This window comes from Maylandia zebra, linkage group LG20 (genome assembly GCF_041146795.1).
Source record: "Maylandia zebra isolate NMK-2024a linkage group LG20, Mzebra_GT3a, whole genome shotgun sequence".
Lineage (NCBI taxonomy): Eukaryota > Metazoa > Chordata > Actinopteri > Cichliformes > Cichlidae > Maylandia > Maylandia zebra.
Genome location: NC_135186.1, coordinates 4,239,836 through 4,261,698, shown reverse-complemented (window position 1 = coordinate 4,261,698; position 21,863 = coordinate 4,239,836). Strand labels below are relative to the sequence as shown.

The window sequence follows — 21,863 nt, the reverse complement described above, 5'->3', positions numbered from 1 at the left end:
GTTTTTAGCAAAACATAGATGTGCACAAAATCTTGAAATTAGTGGTAATCTTGGTGATGTAAAACTACCATATATACTACATAATCACAACCACGCAGATATAAACCTGCAAAAATACTTCAGCTTTTAAAAAAAAAAAAAAAAAAAAAGCAACCCCCCCAAAACTTGGCCTAATTTTCTCAGTTGGTTGGTTTCCTCTCCTGGGTATCTTTGGTGAAGCTAATTTCTGTAAACAGCGCCTTCTGGGTTTTAGCGCGCTGCCTCAGCCGAAAAACACACGTCAACCTCTGCAGACCAGCACTGCACGGCGAAAGCAGCAGGCCTATGAGGATCCACGGGAAGCTTGTCAGATACAGACTGCTCACTCTTGATTATCTCAGTGGCAGCTGCAGAGACCCGACGAGATCCGAACGCAAAATGCGCCAATTATCCTCAAGAGACGGATGTGCGGTCGTGCGTGTTCCGAGCAATACATTTGAATGAAATTATAGGTTTTAGAACGCGGTCGCTTATCTGTTGATGATCGTTAGTTAGAAGAACGTGTAGTTGTCTTCTCTTTATATAATCTTTTTTTTTTGTACCAAGAGTTGGATGCCTCGTGGACGGGGATTATTATTTTGGCGAGGAGATCTCTAGTGCTCTCCCTCCTCCCTGCATCCGTTGCCGTCCTCAACGGCAGACACGGAGACTCAGACGGCGGATATCTGAATGCAGCAACGCTGTAAACAAACAAGGGGCCGTTTTAATGAAATTAAGCGCCGCTGCATCCCGGTTGAAGGTACGTGTCCTTCTCGGTTTCCCTCCCCATCTCTCGCCTCACGGCGTGTGATGTCTGTTTGTTTTCCAGCAGAATGGTGCAATGCAACGACTGAACTGCTCATCCACAAATGGGCAAGGGTATTTCAGAAAATGGTGATGATGTAAACAATTATATATTTTAGTTGTGTTTTTTAACGTAGTGCCATTTGTGTCTTTTTATGTGCGCCAGAAAAATAATGTGAGCCAGGGAAATGGGGAAGGGAGGGGGGGGGGGGGGGGTCAATTCTTGTCTTCCAGAAAGTGTGAATGCACATGGGTTAGCGTGAGTAACCGTCTGCGGCGTGCTTGTGTACTTGTTTTAAAGAAAGACGCGCACGGTGCAAAGCTGCAGAGGAAAGTTTGTTGTCTTTATTCGTGCGCTTGGGAGATGTGAGTTTGGGAGACAGTGGTTACCGCGGATGTGGTATTGTAGGTTCAAACTGGTTCGGAGGGGGGAAATATATGTGGTTATTTACTCTGGTGGTCTGCAGTAGGTAGGTATGATTATAATAATGCAGTTAATGTATAACAGATAAAACAACGATAGCTAAAATTTCAATAAAACATGAATCAGGTCGCCAGTTAGAAGACCATTCAATAAGAGAGAGAGTGTTTGAAATTGTGATGTGGTCGCCCCTTTTTTTTAAATGCAGGATTTTCCATTGTCCTATTTTTATGACTTGAATCATTTCCCTCCGCTTTGTGAATGGATGTTTTTGTGTTTACAAACACTCTGTCTAAAAGCGTTATCTTTCTGCTTCTTTCAGCCTTCAGTTAGCAATGTGCCTGAGAATCCTCCAGCTGCTCTTCTGTGCTTTTTCTTTTGAGAATGGGATTGTAGTGAAACTCTCTGGGATTTAGAACAACTGCAAGCATGTTGCAGCCTTCCACCAGAACAGGTGACAGCCTGTTGGAAACATTACCTCACTGGAGTAAGTCCCAGAGATGGGCCTTATTTCTCGCCCTCTGCGCGACTCTCCTCTGGCTCCCAGAGGCAGCGGGTTCTACACTAAATTGCCATAAGATGTGCATCTGCGCCGCGAACATCGTCAGCTGCTCCAAAATGAATCTGACCATCGTCCCGACTGGTCTACCTCTCTACACTTCTGTGCTGGATGTCAGCTATAATGAGATAATCCGACTGCAATCTGAGTGGACCCCAGCCAAGCTCCCGAATCTGCATAACCTCCTGCTCAGTCACAATGGTCTCCAGTTCCTGTCTTCAGAGGCGTTCACAAATGTGAAGCACCTGCGCTACTTGGACCTGTCCTCTAATGAGTTAAAGCAGCTGGATGAGTTCATCTTTGAGCCTTTGGTCAACCTAGAAGTCCTCCTGCTGTACAATAACAAGATTTCACAGATTGACCGCACAGCCTTTGTGAGCATGATTAACCTTCAGAAGCTGTACCTTAGCCAGAACCAAATCTCCCGCTTCCCTGTGGAGCTGGTCAAAGAAAAGACCCGCCTAGAGAAACTCAGCCTCCTGGACGTATCCACCAACAGGATCAAGATTTTGCCCATTGACGAGCTCCAGGTGTTGCCCGCCTGGATTAAAAATGGCCTCTACTTCCACAGTAACCCTCTGCTGTGCCACTGTGACCTTTACACCCTCCTGGTACACTGGTACATGCGAAAGCTCAATTCTGCTGTGGACTTTAAAGACGACTACACTTGTGTTTTACCTGGCCCACAAAAAACCCAAGCACGCGTTTTTGACCTCAGCGGTGATACTATGAACTGCAGCACATTCAAGGAGGCAGACGAAGAGGCTTTTCTGGAGCAAACACTGATTCTTAGCTGCGACACCAAACACAGAAATATGTTAAAGACCTGGACATTGCCCGGTAATGTTCTGGTGACACCTGGGAGCAACCAGACAGCTAAAGTCCTGTCAGATGGGAGTCTGCAGATTAGTTCAGTGAGGTCTGAGGACTCTGGGACCTACACTTGCTTTGCCACGAGTGAGAGCTTTAATGAGACTATCTACGTAGTGCTCAAGGTTCACAATTTCACCATGCAGGGGGCTGGGGAGACCCTGAACACAGCATACACCACCTTGGTAGGTTGCCTGGCCAGTGTGGTGCTGGTGCTTATGTATCTTTACCTGACGCCATGTCGCTGCTTCTGCTGCACTAACAAGGGTAAAACTCGGGGTGAGGACAGCATCCACTCCTCAATGCTGAGTGTGACACCGACACACGAGGACCCGGCACTCAAGGCCGAACTGAACAGGCATGTGGCTTTCATAGACTCCAAGGACTTGCAGGGACAAAATGGTAAGCTGAACCCCAATGGGGATGAGGATGATGATGATGATGATCTGGATGCAGAGGCTGGTTCTCTAATGAAGGGCAAAAGGAAGAAGTCAGTGGCAGAGTCCATCAGCTCCGTGTTTTCAGACACTCCCATGGTGGTCTGAGATGAGACTGGCAAAGACAGTGGATGCCACATGACTGGATGTAGGTGATACAACGTGAGCCATGTTTTAGTTCATGTGAACTGTGACCTTGTGGGAGAAAACTGCCGAGAAATGTTCACCTGCGGTCGCTGGCGAGTGAAAGTAGGATTTCAAAGGGAGTAAAAATCAAACTGTCTCATTGTCAAAAAGGACAATAGGCAGAACTTTTCCAGCATTTTGATCTGTAGCACTTAATATTCATACTGTGAAGGAATATCAGTGTAGACGGAAAGGGAAAACTAAGAGTCTTACGAGAGCGAAACGTAGATGTCCTGTCGTTGACGTCAGCACTCAGGAAGTGATCAATAAAACTGAAAAAGTTGGGAAAATAAAAGGCATAGACGGAAATTAGATGTAAGAAGAATTTTAGTTCACAAATAGTATACATACTGAATCCATGGGTAACTCATAATTATATTTATTATTAAGGATTAGAGTAGCTTGTATTGTAAGTAAACATTAGAGCACAGATTCATGTACCTCTCCTCTATCAAGGAGAAAGAGATTTAGACTGACTGACGTCACTAGGCTATGAATACATTTGACCTTAACCTTGAGTCCTCTATAGTAAAACAGCACGCCATAAAACAATGTTATCCGAGATCCCAGCCTGAACTGGATGAGTAAGATAAAGAAAGATACAGATTTTTCAGATGTTTAGTCATTCACTGACGTAGCACAAACCACCACAGGTCATATTCATCCTACATCATACTCCAGCAGCTATATGTTAAGGGAATCAGTTTAACTGCTAACTAACTCCACGCTAATTATTTTTCACAAATGAATTGTTCATCAAAAAAGTTGCCTCTTAGTTGCTGCACAGTATAACCCCAAAGAAACATTTGCAGTCTTACACAATTAAAAGCAGTGAGCACCTCCAACAGATACACATTAGGTGCAGGGAAGTATTTTGTTATGACTGATTATCAACAGATCGTCTGAATTCTGTATACAGAAAGGTGCCACACTCCTTACAAGGATGACAAGGCTTCTGTTTGTCGTCCACCGAGGTGCCACTTGCCGTCAAGTTTAACTCCTTCTCCCGGTCAAGTTACAGCATTAGTTTCTGTCAGCCGCAACATTAAAAAAAAAAAAAAAGCTGCAGAGTTTATTTTATTGCATTTTTGCACATTGCACAAAATCCCCGAATAGCACAAATTTCTACCCATACATCTTAAACTTTGTCATAAAGTATTTCATCTTGCATTTTGCTCAGATGGGCAGATCCTCATATCACAGAAAATGTAGCTGTTTGTTATGGTGGTTAGAAAAGGATCTAGGTTGTATTAACAGGTAAACACTGAAGGCAAAATAACAATAAAAAGTCTCCTGACTCCACCAGAAAATTAAGCTCATGCGTAACATGAGGCTGTGCATAATTTGACAAGAAAAGGCTCATTTTAGTGCTTGTGGCTGCTGACAGGAAATTTTCAGTTAACACAGGGGACCCGGGATCTTTTGAAAAGATCCCTTTGCCAACACATATTACTGAATTAACTGTAAAAGTAATTTCATGTGCAAGACACCTGGTGTGCGGCGCATATTTCATTAACAACTTTTAAACAGGAGACTGTCTCTTAGCAAAAACAAGAAAGATTTCATTAACGTGCGCGGTGTTCGTGACATAATACGACAAGGCCAGCCTGGAGTAAATGCTAATTGCTTCCTTTGATGGGATGTAGCGTCCCTCTTCTTTCTGTGTCTTTGTCTCTTTGAGCTGAAGGGGATTGGTGTGTTATCATGAGTCACAGCAACACAAAACCATTCTCCCTGGCTCTCTGTATACCGACAGCCACAATTCAGCCCAGATGTGTTTGCTTTGTTTGTGTACCGCTGTCATTGAAGCTGCCCTTACTTAGTTCAAAAGCAATCGTTCAACTAGGCAATGAATGCAACGCCCTTTAGGTAGTCTGCAGCTTGTTAATGAGGGAAATGCCTGCACCTTTCTTTACACATTTACACTCCAACTTAGTCACACGGGTGAAAAGTACTGTAAGATATGATAATTCATTACGCTTTTGAATTCAGCTTCAAAGAATACCTTCTATTAGAAATGATAGTTATTAATATATCTTGCAGCTAAACACACAAAGACGTACACATTTGTGGGTGCAGTAAGCTTGTACGCAAAATAGGTGGAATAGTCACAGACACTGTGTGCACCACTAAACGTCTCCTGCGTGGGCGAGAAAAGGAAGTCACATTTATCTGAGAGGTGGTGTGTGTGTGAATCATTCCACTCTCTCACACATTGGAATACCAGGTGGAGAAACGAAGAGGACCAAAAAAACCTAAAATCCTACTTAAATAGAGCCGCATTTAGCATTACCGCAGACTGGTTCCATTTGGCCAGGATGCTCACATTTCACAGAATCCCGTTTTGAGCTTTTAACCTGTTCCCCACTCAGACTACTCACCTTTTTGAGCCCCAGACAAAAGCTGAGAAGCTAAAAATGGAAACAATACACAGATATTACCGCTATTGAGCACGCTAAATTACCAGATCACTGGGAAATGGTTGTGTTTTCCCTGCATGAACCCGATGTCAGTCCAGTTAAATCTGCTGTGGGTAATGGGTGGTCTACTCCTCTGTGTTGTCATTTAAAATACAGGTTGCAATTCTGTATAAATTAGTGCTATTGCAAGGGACCTAAAATAGAAAGAAAGAGTGTCTTTGTTCTCTTCAAAGCAAACCTGCCTTCCTATATATATTAATAACTATATATACAGTATATATACGTAGTGAGACTCACTTTGTGTGTTCAGTATTGCTTAGTTGTGTACTGCTATGTTCTATCAGTGTAATGACTGTATCCTTGTATAATCTGATGATGTTCATTTTGCATTATGTCTGTCACTGTGATCTTGTTAGTTGTTTTAACATTCAAGTCTGGATATGTGTGTTTATTTTTTAAGCCAGGTGGAGTTCAGTTGGGGTTTTTTTTGGGGGGGGGGGGGGGGGGTTGTTTTTTTTGTTTTTTTATTGAAAGAGGATGTATTTTATCGTCATCTGGTGATGAATATGGCTAAACGGAGAATATATCTGAACAAACTCTGCATGGGAAAAAGGGGACACTTTTGAAATAACTGCATAATTGCATATGAGACATCCTAATGGGCAGTGAGTATGTAGCCTCCAGTCATATTCAGCCAGTATTTGACTTTGCTAATAAAGCCATAAGCAGCGCAGTGCTTTATCACATTGGTGACATGTCAGATGATGAAGGGAGGTGCAAGTAGGTGCATTTTGCAGCAGCAGTGTTGTAACAAAGCGAGAGCTTTTCTGTACGTACAAATCTTTTCCTGTTTTTTAAAATAAAAATCAGGAATGATCTCCAAGCACACCAACAAATTCCTGAAATGTAATGGGTTCTCAATGGCTTTAAACATAGCGGGTGAGTAAATCTCAGGACTATGTCACACAATAGGGATCACATTTTAAAGAGTTCATATTTGTACTATCAATGAGACAAAGTTTGGGTCTCGAGATCTGTGCATGTTACAGGCCCTTTGCTATTTACCCTAATGGTACATTAGACTCACCAATTAGGGAGGAGAGTGATCTCTCGCTGCCCAGCACACATCTCCACTCATCTAGCTATGAAGTAGCAGTTAAGGGAACATTCATGATTTGCTGAGGCTAAAAGCTTGGTGCTTTAAAAGAGTGCTGCTAGTCTCCAAAGGACATGAAGGAAGCTTTTAACAGCATACAAAGCACTAAGTTTATTTACCACTGCTTCAAAGATGATACGATTGGTCACTGCCCTAAGAAATGAAAGGTCTCGCAGCTAAAGTTGAATGGCTTTGCATGGTATGCTTAGGAGCTTCTCTGACTTCATAAGAATAAACCAGTAGGCGTTAAAGACAAAAAATACTGATATATCTTTTGACTTAATAAAAGATTCAAATTTACACTCTTTGTTGCCTCTGATTTCACTTTTATCAGAAATTGTTGTTTCATGAAACTTGTTCTTCGCATACACATCTTAGCAGGTGTTGCATTAAATAAAGAGTATGGAGCAATGTTCTCAGATTTAGTACCAGTTTGGATATGAAACTAATACATCGAAGTTTCCAAAGTTACATTTTGCTTGTATCGTGTGGAGGGAATAGAAGAGATCCTGTTGGTTACATATGAAATACATCATCGATGCCTTGACACCATCTAGTGGTAACATTATGTAAAACACTACAGTCTGTAAATATTGACATTTGCTGTTCACTAGGAAAGTAAGGTAAGTAGTTTCATAGGAGCATTATGTCTTTTTATAATGGTTCCACTGAATCTATATTTGGTGCTGGAAAAACTGGGATCACTTAGATGATAGCGGGTATTTTATCTATGCAGAGAACACCAAAATTAATCAGTGGCACCCTTGTGTATTACAAATGAATTCATAAATGATTGCAAACTTTCTCAGAAACCTTTGACTGTGCACCACAATCACAATGTTCTAAAACAGGAAGCAGGATTTAATTTATTGATATAAATAAGTAGATCTACAGGTCTGTGTAAAAATCTCGAGTCAGCCATGATTTCTTCACATTTTCTCAGCTGCAGCGATTCTATTGAGGTCTGCAAACATACATGGAAATACAGTATTTAAGTCACAATCAGAGTTTGTACAATTCTAAAAGCTTAAAAGTCAATATGTGTTGTGACCACCTTTATTATGCGACACAGTCTGAACTCTCTTGGGCAGCTTTTTTCTAATTTCTTTAACTAGTCTTCAGAAATAGTTCCCTGGGCTTCTACAAGGACATTCAAAGCTCTTCTTTGGATGTTGACTGTCTTTAGATCATCCCACACTGCTGCAATAATGTTCAGGTTCAGGCTTCCGGGAGGCCAATCAATGACTGATAGTGTTTCATTGCGTTTTTCTCTTTTACTGCACTAGCAGTCTGTTTGGGATCATTGTCATTGCTGAACATGAAGCCGTTACCAATCAGAGGCTTTCCAGATGATATTGTATGGTGAATCAAAACATGATGGTACTTTTCTGTGTTCAACTTTCTATCAATTTTGACAAAGATCTCGGCTGAAATGCAGCCTCCACTCTCTCTCCATCACCTGTTGTAACTGATTTTCAGTCCAGTTCTTGTATAATTTGGCAACCTCAGCCTTTTCTCCACATTTGTTTTCCTTAAGAATGGATGCTTGACAGCCACTTTTCCACTGAGATCATATCTGACGAGACTTCCGGGAACTTGGTTGAAGGATCAACTTAAGGGCCATCACCCAAGTCCTATTTTTTCCATTTTCTTGAAAACATGACTTTCAGGTACTGTTCATTTGTTGAAAATCGTTTTTAGGCCCAGCACATTTTCTTTTTTTCCTCCACTTGTCTAGACTCAGTTTTTTTAAGGACACACTGCACATCCTGCTGAGATGTGCCAAGTCTTCAGCTACTAGCTGATAAATGGGAATGAAAGTGTTTTTGCAACAGTCTGCTAGTAACAAAGTGTCCAAAGATATAATCTAAAATTGGTTCTTTGCCAAGTTATCCATTACATGTAGACTCAACACAGCTCTATCCCTTGAGTTAGCTGTCTTTTAACACTTGAATATTTTAAATGGTTTCACAAACAAAAAAGTCCTCTTTGAAAGACCTTCAGAAAGCCTGGAGAACCACTGATGAACAACAAATTATAAGAGTCTGGCTCCTTGGAAACAAAATATAAAGAAATGAGAGGTGGCTTGAGATCAATGTCGTTTATATCGTTAGAGAAAAAGCAGTGCATTTTCCAGATGCATATATAGCACCATCTGGTGTTTAAAGATGAAAAATTATCGGACGAGTAGATGCAATCGCTTTTATGAATTGAGTGGATTTCAATTTATCAAAATAAGTTTTAGTCATTAGTCTTTAATGACTCATCTGTACAGAACCGCTGTGAAATAATGAAAATCAGAGAGCAAGAGTAATGCAAGACTTTAATTGTTCTGCAACAAAAAAACTTAGTAACTTTAGCAGCATTATGAACAGACTGAGGTATACTTATGTTCTTAAACAGTTTTTATAAATTTAGCAAGAACAATTACAAATATGTCAATACAAACACTTGTTCCTGAAATCTTTGCATAAAAACCTGAAGACAAATATACACAAAAGACAAAAACCACACACACATTCACACACTCATACTATGCTGGTACCAGCTGTCCTGCACCGCTTCATCTCCAAGTGGTCGTTTTAAGACTGGCCTCTTGTTTGGCTGAAAAGCTGAGATGTAAACAGCAACTGTCACTTACCAAACACGTTTACTGTTGTTACATCACATTCAAATTAAAATGAAGAAGACGTACTGTCCATTCATGACTTTAAAATAAAAAAAGAGGAATGGATTCAGAATATAAGATAAAAGCAATACTGTGTTTAGGGGTCGAGCTTTTTGTCAAACCTTTATGTAAGTACATGTTGGATATTTTCTCCCTTCCAGAAGGCAAAGCTGGAGCAGGAAGAATGGGACAAACATTTCAACTTAGAGATCGTTGAAAGTGAAGAAGTTCAGGTTAGTAACTCGCTGCTGCTTTTGCGTTTCTGAGCAACACTCATGTGGTCATAGGCCACCACTTTCTGCTGATCGCCTGGGAGCTTCCCTTTGCTGCGGGGAGAGCGGTGATTTGGTACAGGCAAAGGGCGACACTTCTTCACATCTGACTGTCTCTTCGTAGACTCTCGTGGCTTTTTTCCATTTGAGAAGGTAGCACTGTCTGGTCGCTGAGGCTGGCCCTTCTGATGAAATAAGGGATCCCTGATGTATCTGGAGGCTTTGATCTCACTGCTTTGTAACTTCTTGACAGCTTTCTGTGCTGCGCTTGCATCTTGCATAAGTTCCACCTCTATAAGCTGAGCTTTGCTGGGACTACACACTCTCCCTGACCCGACACTTGCAGACGTGGTAGGATAAGGCGGTTTAATACTGTAAGAGTTTGGCTGACAAGGATTGTTTTCAAACTGTACCAGTGAGGTAGACTCAAGGCTGTGGGAGTGTGACCTGAGACCTGATGATACTTTAGGCATTTTCCTGCAAGTAAAAGAAAAAAAAAAGTGAAGGTAATTCCAATAAAATAAAACTCAAAGGCAGATTCACTTACCATGAGTTTTCTGCACTATTAGCTGAAGCCTCATTTTGTTATTAGATAAATTAAACAGCGGCCTCAAGATGTTAGCTGTGATTGCTTTGACATCTGCAGGCTTAAGGTCTGAACTGTTTCTAGTACTAGACTTCAAAAAGAAACACAGTCCAATAATACTCATGGAAACCAGCTGTCACGAGTTATTTTCACCTCACTGCGCTGCAATGCTAAAATTAAAATTTTGTACTGTAAATATGGCACAATCGGGCAAAATCACATCACACACAAAAAGAGATGTTTCTTTATATTGTGGCAAACATTGGTGTTAGCTTATGCCCTTATGCCAGACCAATGGCAAAATTGTAATGCTGACGGATACCATGGCATTGTTGTTCCAGGTATGGTTTTGTGTTTCAGTCTTCTGAGTTTTGTCAGGGGTGTTATTTATAAATGTAACCAACATGGTTGTGGTTAAAAAGCAGAGGATGCGGTTGGTGGGGGTTTGCATCAAGATGAAGGATTTGAAACAGTGTGTTCTTTGAGCATTAAAGCATCCAAAGCTATGAAGCTGCAAATGAGCCTCACGGCAGGCATTAAGGCTTTTCTTTGTAATATAAGTGAAGACATGCAGTGCAAACAGATGTTTTTCAACCCGTCAGCAAAGGTAGGAAATAGAAAAGAAAAAAAAAAGCTGATGTTTCTGTTATTTAGACAATTACCAGGGAGTAGCTGAGGCCATCCACAGTAGACCTCCTCCCTGTAGCGATTTCAGTGTCTAGTTCAGTGGAGGCTCTTGCATATTGTGGATAGTTGTCTTTTAAGCTCAGTCAGCAGGTCTTTTCTTCAACTTGTTTTGGGCAAATGGGTGCCATTTAAAAAACAGTAATACTCACTTCCACAAGTGTGTGCTGACATGGCGCTCCAACATGGCACTGAGTGCAAAGCGCAGGTGGTGCAAACGCCGATCAAATGTGAAGATGCTGCAACCGAGCGTGCGACATCCAAAAGTGCATAGCTGCATGAAAGCAATGTGTAAATTTCCACCGTTAACATCTTTAAAAAGAATTGAAAGTACATAAACATCCACACCACCCTTTTTTGTTTTGAGAAATATAACATGGATTTTATGCTATATTAGAAAGATTATCACACAGCCCCTCTGAAGACAGTCATTAAAGATTTTTTTTAACGTAACAACCTTCCCATCAACCAGCTGCTGTGCATTTTGTATATCTCGCCCTCACCCCAAGAGGTTTGGGGTGCCAGGGTGTAGCAGGTAGGTCTGTGGCTTCATCCTGCTCATCTTCTTCACTGTCGTCACTTGACAAGGTGAACGGGTACGGAGGTTGCACTTCCGCTTCCACAGTGCCGTTACCCTCCTCCTCGGGAGAGCTTCCTGATGGATTCCTGGACCTGTGTGAAGGCAAAGTAATGCAAACGTGAGACTGTTGTGACAGCTAGTGCATGGCCCACAAAAAAACATTAAAATAAAAAACCTACATCAGTTTCATGTGATAAAATAAATATGCAGATATGCAAAAGACGATGCATACTTATCAGGACTGTAACATCTGTCTGGTAATCCTCAAGATTTCCATTCAAAGTGTTTTTGGGGTTTTTTTTACTCGTAATGGAGGAAAGCTCATTATAGCGTGGACTAACACAGACTGAACTACAATGGGAGAACTGCAGCTCAACAATTTGCAATTATCCTGCATCACCGTACGACGCTGAGTATGCAGTAGTATGTTGCTTTCTTATATAACTGAAAGAAATACTTAATTTACTGCAATAATCTGCTAAGGTATACACTAAGACTCATACCCTTGAATGTGGCAGTTGTTGCTGTCTTTATTTGTTATTTTTTCCCCGTCAGCTTCCACATGTTTCTTTTTGTATTTTGATTCATCACGAAGCTTCTCCATATCTTGATCTGTAGCTGAGGTAGTTCTCTGATCAGTGGTCTTAGTCTCTCCCAACACTTTCTGCTGATGCTTGACTGAATCAGCCTATGAAAGAAAGAACCGTGAGAGAGCAGTGCAAAAGAGAAAAGGAAAAAGTGGCATAGTTTGGTTTTGTATGAAATAATAAAAGATGCAATTTCCAAACTTTTATACAGTTAACTACAATAAGTAAATGATAACAACTCTGGGCAATGTGCCATGACAATGTACTGAGAGTTTACATTGCACATTAGCTCCCTGTTGCACAGCGTCTTCCTTTCGGGGTCCAAAACTCTGCCGTGTTTATTCAGATCACATTCTTTTTCTATGTGGAGAAAAGCACAAACACAAAGGTCAGTCAGCAACAGCAGGACTTGTCAGGAGGATCCATGCAGGCTGTTACTTAAAAATGCAAATACTGATGTACAACACATTAAGCCCAAGTTAACACACTAAGTGGGCAGACTTCCTAGAAAGCAGCAGGGGAAGTAATAGACAAAAGTTGGGGGGAAAAAGCTGACTTACTGTGGATGTTTTTGTAAATCCGGCTGTAGGTTCTTATGCCCCGCTGAGGACAGTGAGACTCAGTGGACTGTCCAGCTGTCAACTTCTGCACAGAGGATTTCTCTAACAGAGTGGAGGTGGAACAGTCGTCAGGGGGCAGGGGTGCTGAATGGAATGGAGGAAGGCAAGGCATGGAGGACGAGTGAGGGTTTTCCTCAGGGAACTTCACAGAAGATAAACTACAGAAAGAAGTTTAAAATGAGCTTAGAATTAACTTATTAGATTCATGATATTCAGACTTACACGAGAGACAACACTGATATTTATGCAAGATATAAACTAGAAGATGTAAATGTGTTTTTGCCTACATCTCCAGGAAGAGCAGGGAAGAGTTCTCCAATAACAATTAATCTGTTAATTTTAGCATTGACTACTAATTCTTGAACGGGCACTCGTAAACAGTACCTCACTATATATTTGTGGGTCTTTGTAGACTTGTGCTGTTGGGCAGGTGAGGTTGCAGATGAGGTGCCGCCCTTTTGACATCTGCCTTCCTTCTTCCTTTCCATAGAGGAAGAATTATTAGAAAGACCGAGGCTGGAGCAATTTAGCTGCTGAGGCGCCACAGCGGATGGCGGGTTACATATCTTTGTAACAGAACCATGCAACCTTTCACAGTGCCTCTCAAAGGCTTGAGGTTTCACCACCTGACCACACTGGCTGCACACCACCAAATAAAAATCATCGTGTGCTGGGCAGTGGCCATATATGTGCATATCTATAGAGAAGAAAAAGAAGGAGAGACAAAATTAGGTACATTTATGGTCAGATGTTTACATACACTCATGACAACATGATGTGAATGTCATTTGCGGCTTTCGATTATTTCTCTGAACTGTTCTTTTTTCCAGGGTGGATGATTGTACAGCAAACATCTTTACTGGCTTTAAAAAACAAGAATTAGGTGCACAAGTTTGAATTTATTTTGGAAATGTTCTAAAGCACACAGGGTCAGAAGTATAAATACGGGCTCAACACAGCCATGGTCTGAGTTTCAGGAAGGCCAATCCAGAAGCTTAAAGTGAACTTGGTTTATCCATTTTAAAACCAGCTCTGATGTGCACCTGGGATCATTTTCCTGCTGGAACACCCATCCAAGTTTCAACCAGCTAGCTGCTGAATTGATGTGGAGTTGAAGAATTTGAAGCTAGTCCTCTTTCTGTGAATTGTACCAGTGCCACATGATGCTACCACCACCATGCTTAACAATAGGTACAATGTTCTTATGTTTTAAAGTCTTACCTTTACTTCTCCAAACATACCAATTTTCATTGTGGCCAAATAACTCAATCTTTGTCTCACGTGACCATGAAACCTTTGTGCAGAAGGCATATGGGTTGTCCATGCAGGCGGCTGCAAATTTCAGTCGAGTTTGAAGCCGTCAGCTTTGGAACAGGCACCTTCTCGTACCAATGCAATGTAAACATAGTGACATTGGTGCTCCAGGAGTTTCCAATGCATGACAAGCTTGAGCCTTGGTGGTTTCTCCTTCTTAGATCTTCACTGAGTTCTTTAAACACTCCTATTGCAGTCAGTATCGCTTAAGCCAATGAGTGATGTCAAGCAAATCTACCAGTTGTAATTAATCATGATCACTAACAAGAAGTTAATAAGCCTTGGCCTTGTCAAGTTAAAAGATACCGTAAAAACTTCAGCAACACTTATTAAAAATGTAAGTTACTGTATGTCTACATTTGAGCCTATTATTTCAACCCTGTGTGGATGAGAAAAAAAATCCAAAATAAATTCAAACATGTACATCCAATTCTTGTTTTTTTTAAAGTCATTTAAGATGTATGCTGTACAATCATTACACCCCGGAAAAGCAAAAGTTCAAAGAAATTATTAAAATCCACAAATAACCACGACGTTCATGTCCGTGACGATTGTAAGCAAATTTCTAACTGAATGCGCCCAGTCACAGTCCTCACCTTCTTTTCCGAGCGTCATGGTCTCTGAGCAGTTCATCCCATACTCGTCATCTTCAACCTTAGACCCAGCTGCAGGCAAAGCAAACCCGTGAGCATGAAATACTAAATTCTAGTATCTTCTTGCCACAAACGGGTTTATTTGGTTATACAGTAACAGATGCATATCACACATGAGAGGGTTTCACGCGTCAGTTTGAATTATTCATTCACAGCTATTGCCAACTGATTACAGTCACTTTTGCTGTAAAAGCTTTAAGTTGAGCAAATTTTCAACTAAATTAATGCTCTTGTCTCTGATCCAAAACAAACCGCGTCTTTCAGTAAGACTTTAACATTCTGTTTTCACCACATAACAGAATAAGGAGGAAATTCTTTCCATTTGTGCTCATAGGTTGTCAACAAACGACGAAAGATCGCTGCACTAGGACCCAGCGCGTCTTTTGTTTGGGTCGTGCCTTGTGTCGCTGTGTGTGTTTAAGTACCAAAAAACGAAACAAATCGTCGGATGCTGACGTTATGACGTGCTGGGAATCAGGTCTGGAGCTGGGGTGCACGACTCACCGTCAGATGATAAAACATTCACTCTGTCTACCCAACAGCTCCAGTTTAATCCGACAAAGTCGTCGAGATTAGGATTTCGCCGATCCAAAGCGGCCATTGCAGCTCTTGCGCGCTCACGATTCGCCAGTTCACGCGCAGTTCACGAAGCTCGTGACCGTGCTGATCCATGTTTACTCATATATTGCCAGAGTTTTTATTATAAAAGTACAAAATTTGAGATTTTGCATCGCTTTATATTACCTATTTTAAATATAAATATATATATATATATATATATATATATATATATATATATATATATATATATATATATATTAGTTTAGTAGTAAAAGTTTAACTTATTCTGCAGCGCTGTAGTTCGACGAAAAATGGCTCCACAGCAATTTCACAAAGCTGGTCATATGCTTTTTTTGTGTCTGAACAACTGTGCAAACCATAAAAATGTTCCAGTAAAACAAATTAAACATATACACGCTGTGTTTTTGAGTTCAAAAATATTCTGCACTTTATGCAGTGATGAAGCTCAGCAAAGGTCAGGTATCAGGTCTACACAGGTTGTAAAATTTTTAAGTGGGGCACAACCATTACACACGTAACCCTTAATGTGTGTAAGACCTGAACTCCAGTGTACCCGCCTTACAAACATGTTATGCAATATGTGCTGCCACTGAAATAACAGGCATAAAAAACTGATCTGACAACAAATATGGTTCTTTCTTTTAATCAAGCAAGACATTTCATGTCCACACAATTTCTTTCTGTATTCGACCACAGACTCCATTCTCTTCTGTAGCATTTTAACAACAATTTGATTGATAAAGCTGGAAACTGGGAATCAAGCCCGCTCACAAAAAGTAGGAAATCATAAGAGTGGTGGAAATTAAGGCAGATGGCTTGCATTCCCTTATAACAAAGAGGAGGTAGAAGCCTCGCAAAAGAGAGATAAGAAATATACAATTACTGAAAACAGGCAAGAGATTAGTCAACCATTTAAGAAAAAAACAAAACAATAAAAGAACCAATGAGTAGCTAAGCTCACACAAGAGGGTTGACAACATTACTGAAATAGTGTATTGAACAATGTAATTTTAATACAAACTCCTCAATTTAAACACACTCCTTGATTTAGAAAGGTCTAGAAACAGAAAAATGCAAGTCCTATTGGGAGAAGCGCCCAATAAATATCTTATAATTCCAAGCAATCGTGAGAAATGTGAAATTCCTAAAGAGTTGGCATGTTCCTAATGAACAGAGGCATCACATACAACAAAATATTTAGCCGTTAGTCTAAACAAGTGAAATCAGCCTGACGTGAAGAGATGATGAGGCGTAATAACAAAAAAGATTAAACGGGACTCTGACCCACTTTAAACAATCTCACACTGGCTACTTTTTTAATGAATTTTTCGAAACTCTATATTTTCAGGCCTTTATAATAAAGATTGTGCTGAAATTCGTATCCACAGTCTACAGTTGTGTTAAGAATCAATGCACTTAAACTATATTTTATTTGTTAGGTTTCTTGCACTTCATACACTCAACAGCCCTGAGCCTTTAAAAAAAATTTCTGAATGCAGAATGTATGGTTACAAAATACTGCACATCCATAGTCTCATTAGAAATAAGGGGCCCTTCATATTTGATGCATAGATATAAAAATGTTCTTTGTAAAATGTGCTTGAGAGAAAATCCAGATCTGAAATTAATACTGCAAAAAAAAAAGAGCAGTCAGTTTGAAATACATTTGTTATACGTAGAATAGTATTTTTCCTTTTGCAGTCCTAACCAAAAGCATTTGTGTAGGAGCACTACATGTTAGACTATTTTAAAATGACGTGGCTGTGTAGTTAGAATGGCTTCGGTCACCCCTCCACATTTGCAGGTGGGTTGGCCGATTTGTGGAAAGGCGTTTCCTTGTAAATAAACCAGCAGTTGCCTCCCCACAAGATGAGGTTAAGAAAACCAAATACCTGCCGAAAAATAAAACAGAAGAAGTCAAAACTGTACATGGGTAATTTAAAAAAAAAGCAAGGGTAATTATCCATTTAAGGCTTATTACTTAAAATAAATTGCATAAAGCTTACCACAGAGGCATTCAATCGACCCATGGAAGGCAGAGCCACCGTTGTGCACGTGTGCACGCCACCTTTGCAAACGTCAATAAGAGTCCGCAAGAATGTAGGATCGGTAGCCCTCTTGACATCAGACAAACCTTTACCCCAAGCAGAAGATGATACCAACCACAGGAAGGCGAACACTGCAGTCAACCCCAGGTCCTTATTGAGCAGCAAAAAATACATGTCACTACAAAACCCACAAGGAGACCCAACTGAAATGTTTTCAGCAGAGAACAGAGCAGTGTCCAGCTGCTTGGAAACCACGCCCTCCCCAGTTTTTCATTTTCATATCTCTGTTAAATCCTCAAACTTGAGAGTGGACATCTCGTTATCTCTGCTCTCCTGCATCACTAAAGTGAATAATTACAAATCATAAAATATGTCCTTACTTCAAATTTGCTTTAAATTGGTCGTTCTGTAATGTCATCTTGACCTGTGAGCTGTTTGGAGGACGACCTAGCTAAGCCAAAACAACAGAGAAATAGAGTGAATCCAGTCAAACCTACCAGGATTGGGCCCCGACTAGGTTCCCTGTACAAGTGGTTGTAACACAAATAGATGATTAGCGTGGCGGTGCTGTAGAGGAACGCAAACACACCAATACAGACATAAAACTGCGCAGAGGATGAGTGGTCTCCAGTCAGAAAGTAATTAGTGGATGTTCCATTACAGTTAGGGACAGCGTAGGGATGATCCATCAACCTGTGTACACACAAAGAACGCATTAGAAATTATGACAATCGTTAAAGAAAACACACTTTCCGGTAAACTGGAATCTGAGGTGTGGCACTGTTTGTTTTGGCACCTGAATGGGTAGTTAAAGTTTGCTGTTATTTCTTTATTTTCTGTTCCGTTGCATTTGACATTGATGCTGGATGAGCCACTGTAACCTCCGGTTGTAGCAAAGGCAAATATGGAGAAGACCTGCACACACACACACACACACACACACACACACACACACACACGAATATATAAGATAAAGGGATACAAATTAGGTGCTCAGGATAGAGTGCTGAACATAACTGTCACACAAATGTACCCACACTTCCTTCCAGGTTTTATGCAATTAACTTTTTTTTGGTTTGGTTTTGTGTAAGACTTCCTGTCTTACACAAAACTATCAGGGTGACAGCTGTACAGAGTAGCAAAATCCGGTCTTAAAGTCATGCAATGCTGCCAGAATGCTTTATCCAGTAGCTGGAAGCGCAGAAATGAATATCAACCTGCACATATGAAATAAAATTTGGTTTTATGCGGCTACGCATGTTAATCGGACCCTATACTGTAAACCCTCTGGCGTGCAGAACACTGAACATCCTGCCTGCTACACGTTGGTTTTTGGTTTGAGCCGCATAAAGGCCTATTATAGGAAGGCATCTTGACTCGAGTGCAACTGCATGCCGTATTTATAACAGTGCTACAGCTCAAATGATGAATTGGATGGCTTATCTGGGCGTAGCAGTGGGTCACAAGACAAATAACACAATCAAGTTATGAAGTAGTTTTGCAGCCAAGGAGGCTTCCTACGCAAAGCACACCCCGCCATACAGGCCATATGGTAAAAAGTAAAAGGAAAGAAAGCAAAAAAAAAGAAAAGTGAAGAAAAAACTTACCCATTCTAGCAAACGGATGAATGCCAAAGGCTCTTTAAGAGGTCCAAAGTCAAGACTGAATCCCGAAGTCATCACTTTCTAATCGAAAATAAAGACACAGCGTGAGAAAGACGGAGTTGCACTGCCGAGGAGGGTCGGGCGTAAATAGGAGTGTTTGCTCAAAAGTGTCCATTCATCAGATATACGTCATTAACTGCTAAACTCTTCCTGTAGCGCGTTTACCTGCGCAACGGATTCCATTGTTTCCCCAGACTCAAAATCAGAGTTTAGGAGCGGTTATGAATCGCCGATCCTGGTCTCTTTGCAGCTGCGTCGAAGATCCTTGGTCTTGTCAAAACTTTTCCAACAACTTTGCTGACTTGGAGCTGACAACACGTGATCACCGACGAAGGGGGGCGCTGCTTAACAGCAGGGTTCAAAGTGGAGGAAATGCCATCCGGTAGCTCCTGTTTGTTTTTCGCCACTAGGCGTTCATCTTTGTAGGTTACACTACACAAGAAAGAGTTTTTCAGAGCTTACAAATGCAAAAAACATGTGAAATTAAATTTTACTAGTTGCCCTAAAGACACAGAAGTGTAAGTGCCAGAAGTAAACGTGGTATTTGCAGAACATTTGAGATCACACAAGTTATTCTTTATAGTTTTCATGTGGACTTACATGAGCTTTAAGTGAGATGTACCATTAATTTAATCGTCCTGATAGTGTTTCTTGTCTAAGACTTGCCCGTATATGTCTTAAAGTTTGCTCACGTTTGCTTCACATCCCTCATGCATAGATGTCTTTAGTGTGTATATAGTATGAGCTGTAGGCCTGTATATGTGTCCACAGCTGCACTGTGTCCAAGTGTATTTAATGTTTCTGAAAATTGCAGTCAGGTTCTGTTAAATTTGTTGACATGCTGTGGAAGCAAATTCGATTCCTACTATGATTCCTGTGAATCATCTGATGGTGCTGTGCAGAGTTTATTGCATATAATGAAAAAAAAAAAAAACCCAACCAGGATGTGTTGACTTAAGGAGGAGCCTTTTAACACTTAAGTAAATTTGGCTTTTTTTTTTTTATTAAGCCTGTTGAGAAACTCTTGCTTCGCTTACCAAAGTGATGACCATTTGACCTTTTGAAAAAGTAGCGATTTATTTATTTCGGTGTCTATAATCTACTTGTCACATTTTCAAATAATTCTTTAAATTTAACTATTTTGCTACAAAATCTTATTGGTTAAACTGGTGCATTAGTGATGGCATTTGTTAGGTATTTTAGTACCATGGTAGCATTTACTGGATATTGTTTTATAGTGACATTATGCAGGAAAACTCTGTCATTCAATAAGGCCCTTTTGTTTTAGTTATTTTTCTCTTTGACCCAAGAATTGATGTGTGAGAATCACAGGCTGGTACAAGGTTGAAATACCACAGAGATCACTCCCTCAGCTACATTAGTTTCTTAATATTTTAGACGCCTGTTGAAGGCCAAATGGTTTGTTTCAGATTTCACTAATGAAAGAACTCTTCGTTTTGTGCCTTGAAAATATGTCGCTGAAATAATCACAATTGTAGCTGAACTAATAAACTACACAAAGGATGCTTCTTCACCCAAGGGCAGGAAGACGCTCCCTTATCTTGGTCTGTACTGGTTTAAACTGATAAATCTGCTGTCTCATGAATTTTACCCTCTATATAAACTGTTGTACTTGTGAATAAAGTTGAGTCACTTTGGGAAGACAATCTAAAGCAGTCTCTGTTTTCTTGTTCTCCCAAGCTGCTCCCGAGCTGCTCGTACTAACACGCTGAATGGCATGCTTGAATATTACTTGAGAATATATTTGACTGTGTTACAGACTAAGGGACATTCTCTGCTGATAGGTGAAGGTACATTCTCTGCTGATAGACGTCCACGCCTCGGAGGAAGCCGATCCACGGAGTAGGCCCTGGAAACAGTTTCCTTCAGCATTGACACTGCTGTGACTCAGAGTCAGTATTGAGCCTGTATTTGTTTGTTTGCCCATGGAAGAAAAGTCAATAAAATCCAAGATTTTGATGTGTGCAAGATCAAGGGAACAGTTCACCCTGTCCGGGATAGGGTTACTGGGGCGCCCCCCACCCCAGGCCCGGGAAGGGTGCCCAAGGGTGAGCATCTGGTGGCCGGGCACAGCCTGAAAAGGGGACATGGGCCCATCCTCCTGCAGGCGACCAGCTGGAGGCACAGTGGGGGTCAGGTCAATGTGTGCCGTGCAGTGGCCAGGAGCGGAGGCCCTTGCGGACCAATCCCCGGCTACCAACACTTGCATTTGGGTGGCTCAAGAGTTGGCAGTTTGTCTTGTAATCGGAAGGTTGCCAGTTCGAGCCCAGGCTCGGACAGTCTCGGTCGTTGTGTCCTTGGGCAAGACACTTCACCCGTTGCCTGCTGGTGGTGGTCAGAGGGCCCGCCTCTGTCAGTGCTCCCCAGGGTGGCTGTGGCTACAATGTAGCTTGCCATCGCCAGTGTGTGAATGGGTGGATGACTGAATGTGTAAAGCACTTTGGGATCCTTAGGGACCAAGTAAAGCGCTATACAAAGACAGGTACAAATACATTTACCATCTGATAAGGATGTCTCCTGGGTGCATCCTGGGTGAGGTGTTCTGGGCATGCCCCACCAGGAGGAGGCCCCAGGGGAAGACCCAGTACATGGTGGAGAGATTATATCTCTCGGCTGGCCTGGGAATGGCTTGGTGTTCCCCCCGACAAGCTGGAGGAAATGGCTGGGGAGAGGGAGGTCTGCGCATCTGGATGGATGGATGGATGTTGATGTG

General features: G+C 41.2%; 3 protein-coding genes across 3 annotated transcripts; 1 reads left to right on the top strand and 2 right to left on the bottom strand.

The window, feature by feature from the left end:
* Positions 1-253: 253 nt before the first annotated feature.
* amigo1 (adhesion molecule with Ig-like domain 1) lies at positions 254-5,722 on the top strand. Its single transcript, XM_014407480.3, has 2 exons — positions 254-778; positions 1,566-5,722. The coding sequence occupies exon 2, from the start codon at positions 1,673-1,675 to the stop codon at positions 3,215-3,217; it is 1,545 nt and encodes a 514-aa protein (XP_014262966.1). The 5' UTR covers positions 254-778; positions 1,566-1,672; the 3' UTR covers positions 3,218-5,722.
* Positions 5,723-9,180: 3,458 nt separating this feature from the next.
* Positions 9,181-15,471, bottom strand: atxn7l2b (ataxin 7-like 2b). Its single transcript, XM_012919881.3, has 9 exons — positions 15,340-15,471; positions 14,779-14,847; positions 13,253-13,565; positions 12,809-13,026; positions 12,526-12,608; positions 12,165-12,349; positions 11,585-11,753; positions 11,234-11,355; positions 9,181-10,288 (listed from the first exon to the last, which is right to left on the bottom strand). The coding sequence occupies exons 1-9, from the start codon at positions 15,434-15,436 to the stop codon at positions 9,769-9,771; spliced, it is 1,776 nt and encodes a 591-aa protein (XP_012775335.2). The 5' UTR covers positions 15,437-15,471; the 3' UTR covers positions 9,181-9,768.
* A 573-nt stretch (positions 15,472-16,044) lies between these two features.
* Positions 16,045-19,481, bottom strand: sypl2b (synaptophysin-like 2b). The gene is made up of 6 exons (XM_004554251.6): positions 19,295-19,481; positions 19,073-19,150; positions 18,262-18,380; positions 17,963-18,158; positions 17,424-17,615; positions 16,045-17,309 (listed from the first exon to the last, which is right to left on the bottom strand). The coding sequence occupies exons 1-6, from the start codon at positions 19,310-19,312 to the stop codon at positions 17,202-17,204; spliced, it is 711 nt and encodes a 236-aa protein (XP_004554308.1). The 5' UTR covers positions 19,313-19,481; the 3' UTR covers positions 16,045-17,201.
* Between the last annotated feature and the right edge of the window lie 2,382 nt (positions 19,482-21,863).